Source organism: Vulpes lagopus, chromosome 13, assembly GCF_018345385.1.
Source record: "Vulpes lagopus strain Blue_001 chromosome 13, ASM1834538v1, whole genome shotgun sequence".
In the NCBI taxonomy this organism is placed as follows: Eukaryota; Metazoa; Chordata; class Mammalia; order Carnivora; family Canidae; genus Vulpes; species Vulpes lagopus.
The window spans coordinates 46,691,758-46,710,240 of record NC_054836.1 but is presented as its reverse complement, the minus strand read 5'-3'; the positions used below and the strand labels follow the sequence as shown (position 1 = coordinate 46,710,240).

Below are 18,483 nucleotides of genomic sequence, written 5' to 3'. Positions count from 1 at the left end.
AGTCTGGTGGTTTTGATGTAAATACTTATTACTCACTTACTCTTTTCCCTTATATTCTGATTCCAACTTAGTTCTGCTAGAGGACAGAAGTAATTAGAAAATTGGAACAATGAAGCCCACTATACTAAAAGACTAGACAGCGAGTAGAGTCAGGCAGGAACCAGAGCAAAGGCCAGGGATGGAGTGGAGGCCAGGCTGGGGCTGGGCTGAACACGTTAGATAAAGAGAGATAGGCTTAAGTCATCTGGTTGGCAATGAGGTGTAGCAAATGGGGTATAGGATGGGGATAAACCTGTGGGATAGACCGCAGACAGGAAGACCCTCAGGATGGAATCCAAATGCAGCTACATGCAAATGAGGAGAGAAGGGAAACTGGTAAGAAGAGAGTTGGGTACAGAACATTGTATGGCTCAAGAGGCATATTTCTCCTACTACTTAAGTGTAGGTGCAAATACTAGGGAGAATCAAATAAAAAGCTTTAATAAGACTATGTAGTCCATAGTTCTTATTCCACAGTCAGGGAAATAAAAACTAGAGAAGTAAATTAAATTGTCCAAAACATCCTGGGCCCAGTACAGTGATATTTCTAGACCCTTACGTTGTAATCAAAGTTAAAGCTTAAATCATCTATTATGGGATATAAAGCATAGCACACAGATGCCTTATGTATCATTGCTGTTTTGCTATGTTTGCATTTAATCTGCCTATACATAAGTCTACAATTCTTGAATTCATTCTTCTAAGACTTTTGCTTATTAATAGTGAATGTAGTAATTCTTGTAATAGTTACTTTGGTAGTGAATAAAAATAATCTTGGTATATTGAAGTTTGTACATGGAACTATCGTCACTGAGTTCATGGAAAAATAGATTTTGGGGTGTGTGGTATATATACATATATGTATGTGGTTGTGTCTATATTGGTTAAGACATTTAACAATTACTTAACACTTTTTTGTTCAAATCAGTGTGTATATATTATGCAAGTAGGCAGTCTCCCCATTTAGTGTGGGGGTGGGTGAAGGAATTTTCCCAATTAACTTCCTTCCTTTGAATGAACTATGCCTATATGAAGCTTTTCAAGGTCAAAGAGATCTCATTTCACCTAGTATAGACCTGGGTAACAACTGGCCAGAGTATGGGTGGCAGAAGGAGCTTAATTTTAAAAGGAGAATAAGCCCCTCATGGGTACAGAAAGTAGACTAGAACTCCTAGGAACTCCAACTAATCACAGGTGAGGAGCCTCATGCAAAGCACAACATACAGATGCATTTACAGTCAAGCTGTATGCTTCCCTGCAACCTGATAACTTTCCATTTTCTTCTATGAGAAAGCACTTGCATCCAGCTAGAATTAAAGCAAGATCTATAAAGTAATTCAATAGCAGCAAAAATACTATTGAAAAATGAGTCGGTCCAAGGTATGTAATGGTTTTACACCGAAGTAGTTGCTTTATAAAATACACATGTGCAAAAACATTTCTTTTAGTGGAGGCAACTTGCTGAAGAAGAATTTAAAAAGATCTTTTAACTTATAAAAACAGAACAATTAGAAAATACATAGCCAAAAAGAAAAAAGAAAGAAAAAGAAAATATAGAAAATACATAGCCACCAAGAAGCATATATATACAGTTACCCTATTTTTTTGGAAATAAAAAGAGATACATGAATAAATAATTTTTTTTCATCTTTATGAATTTATAGAAGTCCTACAAAAAATAAAAAATAAATCCCCTTTGGTTCACCTTTTTAAAACTTCTTAATTTAAATGAAGAAAATTACTAAATCAAATGGCTCTAAGGAATCTTGGATATGCAGTTCAATTACAGTTGACATAATTGTGAGATCCTAAAAACTTTGCTACCATCTTTGGGACTATCTAATGGTGATAAGATAAAGATACACAATTTGACATCAATCCCAACTCCTTGTACCATCAAAAGGAAAAAAAGTATAAGAAACTGTGAAACAACACAGATAAAAACTCATCTTTTATGCAGAAGAGTATTAAAGTGAAATTTGTATGTTATCAAATTACAGTAGAAAATTTAACTTTTTCAAAATGATATTCACTGAATTACCTCTCTTTCCTGATCCATATAACCAAGCTAGGTATAGATGTAACTTAGCTACCCACTTCAATTTATATCTCTGGATTTGTGTAAAATTAAAACATTTCGATTTCATTAAAAAATCACTTGATTCAATTTACCTAGCTATTATTATTTGAAAAACCAAATGTTAGCCATAATGGATATCTTACTTATTTGATATACAAAATATACAACATAATTATTTTTATGTGGAATCGAATTTGGAATTTCCCTACATTTCATATTTAGTAAACTGATTTATTATAAGAACAATGATTTTTTTCTTTTTAAAACTACCTAGTTTAAAAAATTCTGATTTACAAGTCATTATTGCCATCTGCTGGTTACTTTGTTTCATTGCATTTGTTGGGTTACCAATTGCTTTAATAAAAGAGAAAACCGATGAGTTTTAGATACAAACTGAATTAGAAATCTCTATGTAAGAGAAATCATTTGCTAAATCACGAGGCATCTTCACTTTAAATAGGAAATAATATGCAAGAATATATTGTATTATATCAAATTATAATGTGTTATTTTCATTGTCAGTTCATCACAGAATAAGTAACAGGCATACTGGTTTAAGTTATTGTCATTAATAAGCATGTAGCTAAAATACAACTCAAATAACTGTTCAAAATAACTAGGTAAAATAAGTGACTGCTGTTGGAAGCTGTATAAAGATGAAAATGTGCCCTGATTGTATTCAACTGAATAAAACTAAGTGCCATGTTTTCCTTCACATATACAAATCTATTCCTCTTCTTAAAAAGAAAATGCATGATTATTTATGTTGCCATCTCTCAGTTTTTTTTAAGTTAACTAATGAACCTAGAACTCATATTACTGTTTAATAGAACGACATAGAAATACAATTTAATGAAAAAGAATCCAGGTTAGCAAAATATTAATTGTAAGTAATACTTACCAGTATACTTTCAATATGGTCAATCTAGAGCAAGATATAGGAACATTGTTTTTAAAATTAAGCATGTATTTTGTATTTGGTGCTTTAGCATTTTTCAGATGAGAAATAGTAGAGTGGCTAAGTTACTAGTTGGAGGTCACAACACAGTAATGTATGAGTCCTCTATGTGAAAGATTTAAAATGTTAATTATGTGTTTACCTGTAAGCCAGAGTCATATATATCCTGCTTCTTATATCTTAAACACTATATCATGAGTATTTTTCTGTATTATTGTTCATTCAAATGACTTTAGTCAATTTAAAGATGCTTCACTTCATGAGTGTTCTATAATTTATTATTTGATGTTGAGATTATTTCTAATTTTCACTGATAGAAATAATAATACGATGAACATTCTTATAAAAATTATTTTTTAAATGGTAAAAGTGACCAGATTTGTGCTTTCAAGGGCTAAGCCAGGGGTAAGAATATGCTTTATTCTGTTAGTACACTGAGTGATCCAAAAGGCAACTAGAAATTCCAGGACGGAAAGAAGCAAATTGACCAAAAACTGTAGTATAGGAAAAAGGCAAAATACACTGAAGGGTAGGAAACCAAAATCAGAAAGTTCAGTTCAGACCTGTACAGGAAAATGGCGCCCCAAATGACATCTGGTCAACATTCCAGTAGCAGCCACTCCTTCCTTCCCACAAAAATACCCACGCCTCATGAAAATGAAAACATAAAGTGTATGAAATCACTTAAATAATTTATTAACAAGGACCCTTGGATTATCTTTAAAATGTTCAATGACATATAGCTTAAAAGAAACACATCTATTAAAATCACAGAGAGTTGAAGGATAAACAGATTCATCAGGCAATCTTTTTTTTTTTTTAGACGCACACATAGCCATATTAATCTCAGAGTATAGAGTTCAGGCAACTTGAGATGTCTATAGGAAAATATAAATTTCCCAAGTGGACTCAAGAAGAGATAGACAATGTAAACAGATCAACAGTCATGAAGGAAACTGAAAGATAGAACGAAAAATAAAGGTTCCCAAAGCAGATGTTCTAATATAGACAGAAAGATGCAAATCCACCCCATTCATTATATGAATCTAATATAACTCTGATAAAAAAATTCACAGGGTTCCACTTATTGTTCTCAAAAATATTATAACACATAAAATAAGGTATTTTGAGTTTGCCCATTTATTCAATAACATTTTTTTCAACCACCCATAAATACCTTTTATTTTAAACTCCACATTGGACAATTTATTAGCTGTTAAAACTTGGGCAAATTACCGTAACCTTGATTCTCAGTTTTCTAATTTATACAAAGGTATTGTATGAAGTAAACGAGAAAATATTTAAGCAGCAAACACAGTGCCAGAAATGTAGAAATGCTCTTTGAAAAAAACCTTACAAAACAACAAATGAATAATAGCACTTAATCGAATTTAAATAAGTAACAAGATGAGTACTATGGACAACAGTTGCTTTAGACCTTTAGAGAAGGGGGAATGAACGTGGGCTGGGGCTTGGAAGGTGAAAGGATTCAGATGGGAGCGAGAAACGCATGAAAAAGCCAGGGACTAGGGAATAATAGCTTTCTGGTATGAGTAAAGGGATGGTTATGCAGTTTCAGACTCTGGACCTTACTGAAAATTACTGGAAGATTTGAGTCTAGAGAAGCGGAAAACTAAAGTTGAAAAGGCAGATTGGGGCAGATTACTGAAGGCACAGATGAGCAAGCCAAGGAGTTTACAATTGGATTTGTGGGCTATGGAAACTATGAACATTTTTGAAGGATGTTGTATCAGGAAAATTAATCTGACCATTATAAGTCTTAGTTATTAGATGGGGGATGTGGGGATTAGGGAATTCAATCCGATACAGGAGACAGATGGGAAGGGAAGCTCTGTGCCCTCCAGGGGGGCTAGAGGGCGTGGAAGATGTTCCTGAACCCTGCCCATCTTTGCCGGGGGCTATGGCATCATGTTTGGCTCCGCAGTGACTGTTGGGCTAGGTAGGGTCTGGGTTAGGAAGGTGAGAGCCCTGAGCACAAGGACTCTAGGCCCCAGGGAGTCTGTCTTAGCAACACCCTTGGGACACCTACCTCCGCTTGTGAAAATGAAGGGGAAACCTCATTTCTCCTGGAATCTACAGGCCAGGAGGGGGCGCTCCCTCACTACATCACTGGAGGCGAATTACAGACCCGCAACCCAACACTCCTCAACCAGAAAGAATTCCTCAATCACAAGCTCTAGCAGGAGATGCACTTTTTACCTCCCACAACCACTTAAGCCCGCAACTCCGCCAATGGGAACTCCTCATCACTCTACACTTGTAAGGTTCTCCAATGGATCTTTGTTCAGAATAACCCCTCTCGACCGTCGCCTTCTCCTAAATTCCTCTCCTTTGTTGTACTGGCCTGTGTTTTATTTATTTATTTATTTATTTATTCATTCATTCATTCATTCATTCATTCATTCATTCATGATAGACATAGAGAGAGAGAGAGGCAGAGACACAGGCAGAGGGAGAAGAGGCTCCATGCACCGGGAGCCAGACGTGGGACTCGATCCCGGGACCCCAGGATTGCGCCCTGGACAAAGGCAGGCGCTAAACCACTGCGCCACCCAGGGATCCCCTGGCCTGTGGTTTTGCCCACAGCTTGCGCGTCCTGCATTGCCTTTCACTGCTATTCCTAAACAAATCTTTTTTTTTTTTTTTTTTGGCCGATAAAAAGGAATTTTGATTTCAAGGTCACGTGCTTCCAGAATGGCTTCAATTAATGCTGCCGTCCAAGGGGTAACGCGGTATCGCTCAACCCCAGAGTGCCAACCTGAGGCCCTGGCTCAGCCCGCTCTGCCTCAAGCTGCCTATGGCCTTGGGCTCGTCCCTCGATGCAAGACACACGTCACGTCCGATGCAAGTGTTCACGGGGGGCGGGGGGGAGCTGTTCCCAAAGTGCGAGGCGCACGCCTTTCTTCCCTCTCTCTCTTTTTAAATAAATATTTTATTTATTCAAGAGAGACACAGAGAGAAGGTAGAGACATAGGCCAGCTCCTTGCAGGGAGCCTGACGCGGGGCTCGATCCCAGAACTCTGGAATCACGCAGGCGCTCAACCGCTGAGCCACCCAGGCAGCCCCCCTCCCCCTCGCTCTCCTTCTATGGTCCTGTCAAGTAAGATCTCTCTCCCCTCTTCAATTGCTCGCAGACGTGCAAACTTTTGGTAAAAATAACACAGCTAAGGGCAGCCCGGACGGCTCAGCGCTTTAGCGCCGCCTGCAGCCCGGGGTGTGATCCCGGAGACCCGGGATCGAGTCCCGCATCCTGCTCCTTGCACGGAGCCTGCTTCTCCCTCTGCCTGTGTCTCTGCTTCTCTCTTTCTCTGTGTCTCTCATGAATAAATAAAAATTTTAAAAAAAGAGTAACAAAGCTAAGCGTGCACTCGAGAGAGAGAAAGAAAAATCGGAGAGCTCTTCCGACTGCCCGCCCCAGCCGGACGGGGGAGCCACGCGCGGCGCTGCAGGGCGGCCCCGAGGGTGCGCGGAGCGCGCGGGGCCGCGCGGGCGGAGGGGGCGGGGCCGGGGCCCTCGGCCACGCCCCCGGCGTCCCGTCGCCATGACGACCAGGCCGCCCTGCAACGGCGGCGGGGACGAGTCGTTGAGGGTGGGAGTCGAGCGGGGCCCCTGCGGACCTCGCCCGGCCGGGCTGGGCCGCGCCGCAGACACAGCCAGCGCCAGCCGGGCAGGGACTATGAGAAAATGGTCGGGCAAACGCGAAGTAAGCTCAAAGAAGCGGCTCCCGAGCCCGCGCGCTCCTCCCGCTGCGCGCAGCCCCGGCGGCGGCGCCGGGCCACGGGGGCCGGGGAGCCCGAGATGGACGAGCCGCCGGCGGAGGCGGAAAAGCCGCAGCCTCCTCTGCCCGTAGGCGGGGGCGGGAACCTGCCGGGGGGCTCCCGGGACTACTCGCCGAGGAGGCCCCGAAACCTGAACCCGCAGAATTGCATGCAAATGGAAGTGGTCGCCAAGACCCTTCTCGTCGGCCGCTTCCAGTTCCTGGGCTGTTTGCTGGAGCAGCTCCGCGACAAGCTGCAGCAGTTGCGGAGGCGCCAGGTCGGCAGCAGGACCTCGGTCGGCATAGGTGAGGCCCCAGGCCCTCCGCGCCCCGGGTTCCGCGGGGCTGCAGGGGTGCCCGGGGGGCCCAGCGGTTTAGCGCCGCCTGCAGCCCAGGGCGGGATCCTGGAGACCCGGGATCGAGTCCCACGTCGGGCTCCCTGCATGGAGCCTGCTTCTCCCTCTGCCTCTGCCTATGTCTCTGCCTCTCTCTCTCTCTCTCTCACTGTGTGCCTATCATAAATAAATAAAATAAAATTTAAAAATAAATAAATAAATAAAATCTTTAAAGAAAAAGGAGATATACTTCCTTTGCCAAGATGGTAGGGAATTGAAAAACGAGGATTAGTAGATAGAGAAATGTTAAAGTGGATATAAGAGAAGTTGGGAGTGCTTGCATCAGATGATCTCTGTTTCAGTGAAATAGAGAGGCCGGGTCACTTTCAGAGATGGGATTGACAGGATACAGGTCAGGAGACATGCTTTTTTTTTTTTTTTTTTTTTTTTTTTTTTTTTTTTTTTTTTTTTTTAGGAGACATGCTTTTAATCACATCTTTGGAAGAGGCTGTGATAAGCGCTTCATGCATTTTGAATACTGGAATCGTTACACTTTATCATTTTTTCACCTGTGGACTGTGGGGTGGACGAGGGAATGAAAGACACAAGACTTTTGAGGAGTTTTGGAAGGCTAGATGGATTTGTTAGGATATTTGATCTTTTCCCTTTCCCTAAACATCAATTTTTAGAAGATTTTATTACACTGAGAGAGAGAGCAGCAGCCTCCCTGCTGAGCAAGGAGCCTGACAGTGGGGCTGGACTTGGAGCTCAACATGGGGCTCGATCTGGGGACTCTGGGGACTCTGGGTTCAGCCTGAGCAGAAGGCAGATGCTTAACTGACTGAGCCACCCGGGAGCCCCTCCTTAAACATCATTTTTCAGAGTTTTTGCCAGTATATGCAAATTGTCTAGAGAGTAAGAAAGAGAATAGAAGTACAGTTGAGTGTCTTAATGAAGCCTTATCAAAGGGGCATCTGTTTCAGGTTGAGAAAAAAGTTATAGGTTTAATTTCAAAGTGGTTCAGAGTGTAAGAGCTAACATATGTAGTGAATATGAACTTTTTCCATGAAAATCCAGGTAGGAAATATTTTAGGCTTCACAGGCCACATATAGTCTCTATTGCCTATTCTTCTTCCATATTTATACAACACTTAAAAAATATAACAAGCATTTTTAGCTTGTGGACAGTCCAGAAAGACCATGGGCTATCGTTTGCTAATTGTGGCATAAAGCAAGCAAATCTTCTGAGAAGTATTGAAGAGTAGTAGGAATGAGTGTAGGATGGTTAGGAATATGGAGAACAAGAGTTGGAGAAGCGTGGTTGGGAATTTTTTTCAAAATTATAATTTGATGTTATTAATTTTATTGATTTACATTTATTTTGTTAGTCAAGGTAATTTCTTGAATTTTAACAAGGCTAAAGTTGGTGGTTTGTTAAAATGACTTGCCAAGGACATTTGGGATAACCATAAGAAGTACTATTATAAAATCTTGGAGGGGAGGCAGGACTTTAGGAATAGCTGAGTAAATGTACTCCTCTGTGATTGTAACAAAAATACTTGGAAAATTGTCAGAATCAACTTTTCAACACTTTATAAATTAACCAAGGGTTTGCAGCACTCTAAAGAGCATGTATTCAAAAACACTACTGCATTTGTGTAGGAACAGTGGGTTTTGCTGGCGTTTTAATTTGGCCTCATCCCATGCCCCCTCCCCAGCTTTGTGGTATCCTTGAAAACAAGCAGCATCCCAGCCACCAGAGGGGCCGGGACAGTGCTGGGAGCTCCTCAGAAAGCCCCATGCCCACAGTAGTGTCGCTATTTGACTGATCTTCACACTTTCTGTACTCACTGTATTCACACATAGAGTACAGACAGGGCGACTCTAGATGAATCTCCGGGCCAGTAACCTGGAGCAATCAAAACTTCATAAATAGGGGCTTTCAGGGGTGCCTGCTGAGGAGGCAATTGCCTGCATTTAGCAATTTCTGACGATCAAGGGGAAGTGGTCTAGAGCGGCTCCTGTAGTAGGCTAGAGTCACTTCTGAAAAGACCGAGCTGAGAATAGTGTATATATGTGCTTGTTGTAATAATTTTATGTAAGGAAATAGAGAATAAGAGGAAGAAGAGGGAATAAACTGAAAATCCCCCGAAAGCTCAAAATCATTAATAACTTCATCACTTTTTTTGCAAACTTTATAAATGCGACACAGTCTTCCAAGCCTCCTTTTGCTCCTAGAACCCCGTCCCCCCACCACCCGGCAGAGAGAGGTAAGCACTATTCACAATTTGTTTTGTGTCTGTTTGTAAATTTTTCCTATTTTATATAGATAGAATTATCTAGCCATCTTGCTTGTGTGTTCTCTCTTCAGACGTATAAGGGAATGCTCTTGAAATAGTTGTTTTAAAGGTATCATAAAGCAGCTTTTAATGACTTTTTTGTTTGTTTTCCCAGCTGCCTTTGTGGGATTTTTGCACTGGTAAGATTTGTTTTAGTTTTAAGTAAAATAAAAACATTTGAATTAAAAATTGACATTACTGTTTGCTCATAGTAAAACAATAACCACTTGCTATGTGTATAGAATATCTGTGCACAAGGTTACACATATATGTTATTTTTTAAAAAATGTATGTGAAGCAGCATTTACAACGTGGTTGCATTAGAAGAATAGTACTTGGTAATAAAAATATTTTTATGTTTCCAAAGGATCTGCCACAATATTTCTTAAATCTCCAGCTTTTCTAGTGTACTTTGCATGTTTATTTCATCTTAAAAAACTTATTTTACAGTAACTGTGTGTTCTTAGTGACATAAACTTAGAGATAAAGTTTATGTGACACCTGCCATTTGGAAATCGGGTAGAAATGAAAACAGAGAGTCAGCGGTAGTGATAAGAATTAAATGAGCCTTTCAGGGGGCATGCACATGTACTTCACTTTATGTAAGTGATCTATTTGTAAAAATTATATGTCAAATAATGTTTTTCCTCTGATGTGTTTTCATTTCTTCTTGAGCTCAGAAATTTTTATTCTTGGGAAGAGTGGGATTACATCTTTTGGGACAGTGCTGTTCTGGCCATTTAGTCTGCAGGGAGATTTTGACTTTAGAACTAAAGCTGTAATAGTAAGAAACATTTCCTATAGCTATTGGTACCCTGACATGTGTCTCACATGTGAATCAAAGTGAGTGGAAAACAGGGGGTGATATGTGGAATTTTGCTATTTATTTGAAAGCATCTATATGTTAATTAGGATAGCATAATCGCTTAACAATTTTACTTATCACGTATGCCCCTGTTGTCACCACCTACAGCTGTTTTCTTGAGTTGCACTAATAAAACATCTTGAAGTACAGTTCTATGTTCTTTGACGCTTGCAAGTTGATCCCTTCTATGGTATTCTATTTATGTTTAAACTGCTTTAATATAAAGTAATTTTATTTAAAATTGTATTCCGAATGCTTCTCAACAGTCACAGAACCATTTCTCAAACCTGGTATAATAGAATCACTTGTGAAACTTAAACAGAAACTTGCCTCTGTTCTGATTTAGAGGCATGGAGTGGAAGGGGGCAGAGAGACCACAGGAGTTTTAGATTAACGATTATGATTAAGAGCCAAGGAGTTAAGGAATTTTCATGGTGTGCTACACCAAATTACGAATGCCTAAAAATATACAAATTACTAAGCAAATTATAAAATTATCTAATTTATTATAACAATGTGTTCTTTTCCCTCTTATGGTTTCTATACTTCAATACCTAGTTATTTTAATACTGGTTCTGAAATGTTCTAATTCTTTGAATATGGTGCTTCATTTTTTTTCTCTAGGATACATCTAGTAACACTTTTTGAAAATGATCGTCATTTTTCTCACCTTTCATCTTTAGAACGGGAGATGACTTTTCGAACTGAAATGGTTAGTTCCTTATAATAAATTAATTTGTAGTTTAAGAATTGTAAGATAATAAGGTAGCAACTTGTTAGGAACTGAAATGAATTTTTGTTGAACCTCACTGTTTCTCGAGCTATAACCTAGGCTTATTATGTAAATAGAAAATATTTCAGGATTCTTTTACTTACTTCATTACCCTACTTTTCTAATGCAGACTTCTTTTAAAAAAGGATCAGAATAGTTGGGGAAGAAGGAGAACAAAGATAACATTTAAGAAGTGATATAGGGGTAACCGAATGTTATTTGTTCTCACCACCATTCATCTCCAGAACTTTTTTATTATCCCAAACAGAAACTATACCCGTTAAACACCAACTCCCCATGCCCCTGTCCCCAGCCCCTTGTAACTTCTCATCTACTTTGTCTCTGCAGATTTGTCTAATTGCAGTACTTTAACCACTACTTTTTAAATCTCACCCTAATAATCCCCTTAACCCTTGAAAGAGTTGGATACATTAGCATTTGCGTGACATTTAAATTCTTAGTATTTCTTAGGTATTATTTCCAAAGAGAGGATGTAAGATATTCTTAAACAAATTGTGTAGCTATGATGGAGTCTGGGCTTTGATGACAAATAACGAGATTCAGATAGCAGGTCTGTGCTTCGTTGTGTGATGGCTAAGTCAGTTAACCTCTGATGATCAGTAATCTCATCTATTGTCTAAAAATAATGCCAGCTTTACAGGGTTTTATTGACTATGAAGGGAGATAATGAATGAAGCACATTAACACAGTCCCTGGCACAAAGACAATAGATGTTATTAATAAAAATGCATTTGTATATTTCCTATCTCTCTAAATATAGACTTATACATATTAAATATTCTTTCATTGTACTACTGTCTTGTCCTTCTAAGCAGAAAGGAACAATCCTTATGTGAGCTCATAGTTTACCAATCAAAACTATGAGGAAATGCTCTTTCGGACATCAGCGAAAACAGAACTTTGATTTAGTAGCCACTCGCCTTGCTTAATCTGTTAATAACAAGGTAGTTGTATGAGGCGCAAATGAGCGTAGAGTTGAAGATTATTTTTAATGTTTTTGGGAGTATGTGTTACAAACAATGTGGCCCTTTATTTGTTTTTCGATTTTAGGAAGAAAAACAGGAAATTGATAAGGGAAGTAATGAAAACAACATGCTTTTGTTAATCTCTGAATTTTAAATAAACAGCACTTTTGCTGGCCTTATAAAGTCATTATTTCCTATACTGGAATAATACACAATAATATACTATGCTGAAATAATCCCCTTTTCAGGACAGTAGTCAATTGACATTAGCTAGCTTGCATTTTGTGTAGAGCCATTAGATGGAGCTCGGAAGTCAGTTGCAAGCATGAAGTTCTGTCTCATTTTTGCTTGTGATCATTGTATGTTATTTCTTGGGAGGTGGAAAAAAAGTAATCTATATCTATATGCAAAGTTATGCAAGGACATGAAGGCATCTCTGTTTATGCCAGAATTTATCCGATCTTAACCTCTAGGCATCTCGAATATGACAGAAGCAGGCATTCTGGAATTAAAAATATATTGTATTCATGTTTTAAGCCATGGTCAGAAAATCTCCTTAAAACGTTTAACCACCCTTCCAACTCTTTTTCAAACATACAGAACATATGAAAGAATAGCAGACTAGTAACTTGAAAAAGCATGCCTTTTTTTTTTTTTGAGCCCGAGAATGTGGTAGCAAGGAGAAATGAGGAAGTCCTACTATTGACATTTCCTTTTATTCAGAAGAAATTGTTCAAAAAATTTTCATATTTAATAATATCGACGATTTGTGCATTTTAAGGGACTTTATTATTCCTACTTCAAGACCATTATTGAAGCACCTTCATTTTTGAAAGGATTGTGGATGATTATGAATGACAGGCTCACTGAATATCCCCTTGTAATTAATACAGTGAAACGCTTCCATCTTTATCCAGAGGTGAGTACTATTTGGGGGGAGAATATTTGTAGGATAATCCTTTTTTTCAGATAAAAATAGTGAGTACAATAATGTTATAAAAAGGAGGGGACCTTTAAGGCTTATTGATTGTATGTATCCTTATAGTTGAGCAAAATATAAAAAATTCCTCCTAAATTTTAAAGACTCCAGAAACTAGGCTTACATAAAGTCGGAGAAATGAAACTTAGTCTGGAAGTAATGACCAGTTTAATCAGAGAAGCCAAACGGGAAGGAGCCAAGATACACTCTAAATGGAGACCTTGTGAATGGGAGTACTGGTCTCATGAAGGAACACTGAAATTTATGAGCAGAACAGTGACCTGGGAATTACATTAATAGAGAAAGATTTATTTAGTCACATAGAGGTCTATAAATATCTACCAATGCTTAGTCTAAAAGAGTATGGATTTTATGGTAGTCTGCAGATTCTAGAAATTGGAACAGTGACAACAAAAAATTAGTAAGTTCAATTTTTGAGCTGTTACGATAAATGCTAATTTGATGTCATGGTGTGCACTGCTTTCGAGTTATCTCAGAATCCAGCACATTTGTTAAAAATTAGTGCTTCTTAGACCTTTCTTCATATTTTGTAGCTTTAAAAATTACTATGTTTTTCATTTTGAAATGTTAAAAATGAACAGAAACCTAGAGAAAATAAGCAAAGGTGTGATCAACGTGTGATCAACCACTGAGAATAAATTAATGTAACTCTTTTGTAATTTTTCAGATACATTTTTTTAAAGATTTTATTTACTTATTCATGAGAGACACACAGAGAGAGAGAGAGAGGGGCAGAAACACAGGCAGAGGGAGAGGCAGGCTCCACGCAGGAAGCCCAACGTGGGACTCGATCCCGGATCTCCAGGATCAGGCCCTGGGCTGAAGGCAGCGCTAAACCACTGAGCCCCGGGCTGCCCCATTGCTTCAGATACCTTAAAGCACTATAAATAGAGTTAGAGTTGGGACGCCTGGGTGGCTCAGCGGTTGAGTATCTGCCGTTGGCTCAGGACGTGATCCCAGGGTCCTGGAATCGAGTCCCACATCAGGCTCCCTGTGAGGAACCTACTTCTCTCTCTCTGCCTATATCTCTGTCTTCTATGTCTCTCATGAATAAATCAGTGAAATATTTTAAAATATATATATAGTTAGTGTCATCTTTGTTTTGCTTCTCAGTCACGTTTGTTCCTTTTCCATTCTCACAAGTATCATCATCAGGAATGTATTATGTGTGTATCCATCATTCCTTATTTTCAAGGATTGTTTTACGTGTTTTTGTAAATCCACATAAATGCTCTCATACCAAATAAAGCACTCTAGAACTTTTTTCTCAACATTAAATATTTGAACGCTATGTAGTGTGTGTATTTTTTCTTTAACCATTTTATGAATTCCCAACATTATTTATACATTCCCCTCCTTGTGGATATTGTTTCCAGTTTTAAAATTATATAGTTCTAAAATATATGTTCCAAATTTATCTTCCAAAATATATGTTCTTGTGTTTTCTAATTGTGTATATATGCAATATTTTTTGGGGGGATACTCTAAAAGCAGAATAGTTGTGTTGTAGAGTATATGTTTTGTCGACTTTATCAGATGTTGCTAAATTGCTCTCTGATGCAAATGTAGCAACTCATACTACTGTGGAGGAGTATTTACTTTTCCTCATATCCTAGTTAGATTTCAGTTTATAAAACTTTTTGGTTTTGCTCTTCTAATGGGTGTGATATGCTATTTATTTTAATTTGTACTTCCCTTATTATTTTTGAGCTAAGAATATTTTATTTTAAATATATTCATGTTTAATAATTATTTGGATTGTTTCTTCTATCAAAAACCTGTATAAATCTTTATCACCACTTGGTAGTTGTTTTCTTATTTACTTGTTGGCAAAATTTACATATTTTGTAGAGTAATACTGAGTAATATGTGCTGAATCTTCTTTCTGGCTACTTTTTAATCAGTTTTGTTGAGGTATAACTTAAATGCAATAAAATACACCCATTTTGAGTGTACAGTTCTTTGAGTTATACATTTGACACGTGTAAAGAGCCACTGCAATTGAGTTATAAAACATTTCCATAATTCTGAGACGTTTCTATGTGCTCCTTTTTGGTAACTCTTCTTTCTCCCATTGAGTTGTTTCATCACAGGAGCGGTAAGATGGGACATCTTGCTTTGTTCCTGATCTTAGTGGGAAAGCTTCAAGTTTCTCATCATTAAGAATAACTTTAGCCATAGGTTTTCTATAGATATTCTTTATCAAGTTAAGGAAGTTCCCTCTATTCATGGTTTACTGATAGTTTTTTTTTTTTTTTTAAAGATCTTGAGTAGGTGTTAAACTTTGTCAATGCTTTTTCTCTATCTGTTGATATGATCTTGTCATTTTTCTTCTTTAGCCTGTTAATATAATGGATTGTATCATTTGGTTTTCAAATTTTGAACCAGTTTTACATACCTGCAGTAAACCCTATTTGGTCAGGCTGCATAATTTTTATAGGTTGTTGGATTTGATTTGCTATTTTTTTTGAGAATCTGTGTTCATGAAAGATATTATTTGTAGTTTTCTTGTATCTTTTTCTGGTTTGGTATTAGCATAATGCTGGCCTCAACAAATGAGTTCGTAAGTGTTCCCTCTGCTTTATCTTCTGGAAGAGATTCTAGAAAACTGGTATTCTTTCTTTGGTACAGTTCACTGGTGACCCCATCTGGGCCTGGGTATTATGATTTGGAAGGTTATTAAATATTGATTAAATTTATTTAGTAGAGCTAGTCCTATTCAGATTGTCTATTCTTGTTTGAATTTTGGCAAGATTGTGTATTTCAAGGAATTGGTTTGTCAAATTGTGAAATTTATGGGCAAAGGGCTGTTCATTATTCCTTTTTAAAATTTTTTTAATAATAAATTTATTTTTTTAGTTTTTTTTGTAGAAACCAGTTCCAATTTATTAATCATCACAATAAAGAAAAACTGAGCTAAATTCTTTAAAGACAGATGTTAATATATTAAAAAACAATTCATGCTGTATTCTATTTATAAGAGACATACATAAAAGATAAGAAATAGAAAAATTGAAAATGAAAGGATTTTTATTTATTTATTTTTTTTAGTAAATTAATTTTATTGGTGTTCAATTTACCAACATACAGAAAAACACCCAGTGCTCATCCCGTCAAGTGTCCACCTCAGTGCCCGTCACCCATTCCCCCCAACACCCAGCCCTCCTCCCCTTCTACCACCCCTTGTTCGTTTCCCAGAGTTAGGAGTCTTTATGTTCTGTCTCCCTTCTGATAGTTCCTATCATTTCTTCTCCCTTCCTTATATTCCCTTTCACTACTATTTATATTCCCCAAATGAATGAGAACATATAATGTTTGTCCTTCTCCGATTGACTCATTTCACTCAGCATAATACCCTCCAGTTCCATCCACGTCGAAGCAAATGGTGGGTATTCATCGTTTCTAATTGCTGAGTAATATTCCATTGTATACAGAGACCACATCTTCTTCATCCATTCATCTTTCGATGGACACCGAGGCTCCTTCCACAGTTTGGCTATTGTGGACATTGCTGCTAGAAACATCGGGGTGCAGGTGTCCCGGCGTTTCATTGCATCTGCATCTTTGGGGTAAATCCCCAACAGTGCAATTGCTGGGTCGTAGGGCAGGTCTATTTTTAACTCTTTGAGGAACCTCCACACAGTTTTCCAGAGTGGCTGCACCAGTTCTCATTCCCACCAACAGTGTAAGAGGGTTCCCTTTTCTGCACATCCTCTCTATTTCCTTAATGTCCCATGGGACCTGTAGTGATGTCCTGTCTTTCATTTCTGTTACTATTCATGTCCTCTCTCTTTTTTTATGTTACCTGGCTAGAGATTTATCAATTTTATTGATGTTCTGTTGTTAGATGCATACACATTAAGGATTAATCATCACAATAAAGAAAAACTGAACTAAATTCTTTAAAGACAGATGTTGTAATATATTAAAAAACAATTCATGCTGTATTCTATTTATAAGAGACATACATAAAAGATAAGAAATAGAAAAATGAAAATGAAAGGATTTTTATTTATTTATTTATTTTAGTAAATTAATTTTTATTGGTGTTCAATTTACCAACATACAGAAAAACACCCAGTGCTCATCCCGTCAAGTGTCCACCTCAGTGCCCGTCACCCATTCCCCTCCAACACCCACCCTCCTCCCCTTCTACCACCCCTTGTTCGTTTCCCCGAGTTAGGAGTCTTTATGTTCTGTCTCCCTTCCTGATATTTCCCAACATTTCTTTTCCCTTCCTTTATATTCCCTTTCACTATTATTTATTCCCCAAATGAATGAGAACATACACTGTTTGTCCTTCTCCGATTGACTTATTTCACTCAGCATAATACCCTCCAGTTCCATCCACGTTGAAGCAAATGGTGGGTATTTGTCGTTTCTAATTGCTGAGGAATATTCCATTGTATACATAGACCACAGCTTCTTTATCCATTCATCTTTCGATGGACACCGAGGCTCCTTCCACAGTTTGGCTATTGTGGCCATTGCTGCTAGAAACATCGGGGTGCAGGTGTCCCGACGTTTCATTGCATCTGAATCTTTGGGGTAAATCCCCAACAGTGCAATTGCTGGGTCGTAGGGCAGGTCTATTTTTAACTCTTTGAGGAACCTCCACACAGTTTTCCAGAGTGGCTGCACCAGTTCACATTCCCACCAACAGTGTAAGAGGGTTCCCTTTTCTGCACATCCTCTCTATTTCCTTAATGTCCCATGGGACCTGTAGTGATGTCCTGTCTTTCATTTCTGTTACTATTCATGTCCTCTCTCTTTTTTTATGTTACCTGGCTAGAGATTTATCAATTTTATTGATGTTCTGTTGTTAGATGCATACACATTAAGGATTATGACTTCATGTAGAATTGACTCCTTTATTATTGTGTAATACCACTCTCTACCCCTGATAACTTTTCTTACTGTAGTCTGCTCTGTTTGGAATTAGTATAGTTACTCCTGCTTTTTAAAATTAGTTTTAACATAGTATATCTTACTTCATTCATATACTTTTAATCTATAGGCATCTTATTTTTAAAGTTGGTTGTTTAATAAGGTTGTGATATCCACTATATTTGTTACTATTTTCTATTTGTTGCCTTTGCTCTTTTTACTATTTTGACTTCCATTTTTTTCTATGCCTTTTGTGGTTTTAATTGAGCTTTTATATTATTGCATTTTATCTCATTTTTTAGGTTATCAGTTATAATTTTTTTTTGCATTTTTGGTTGCCCTAGAGTTTATAATACGCATTTATGACTAATCCAAGACCACTTTCAAATAACATTAAACCACTTCCAGGCAGTATCTTATAATAACAAAATAATTGTAATTCCT

General features: G+C 37.9%; 1 protein-coding gene across 1 annotated transcript in view; it reads left to right on the top strand.

Moving 5' to 3' along the window:
• Nucleotides 1–5,792: 5,792 nt before the first annotated feature.
• The window catches only part of DPY19L2 (dpy-19 like 2), a 94,723-nt gene continuing 82,032 nt past the window's right edge, over nt 5,793–18,483 (top strand). The window contains exons 1-5 of the mRNA XM_041727509.1: nt 5,793–5,919; nt 6,517–7,161; nt 9,645–9,669; nt 11,019–11,106; nt 12,934–13,071. Coding sequence (XP_041583443.1) covers nt 5,793–5,919; nt 6,517–7,161; nt 9,645–9,669; nt 11,019–11,106; nt 12,934–13,071 — 1,023 coding nt within the window. The remainder of the gene's footprint in view (nt 5,920–6,516; nt 7,162–9,644; nt 9,670–11,018; nt 11,107–12,933; nt 13,072–18,483) is intronic.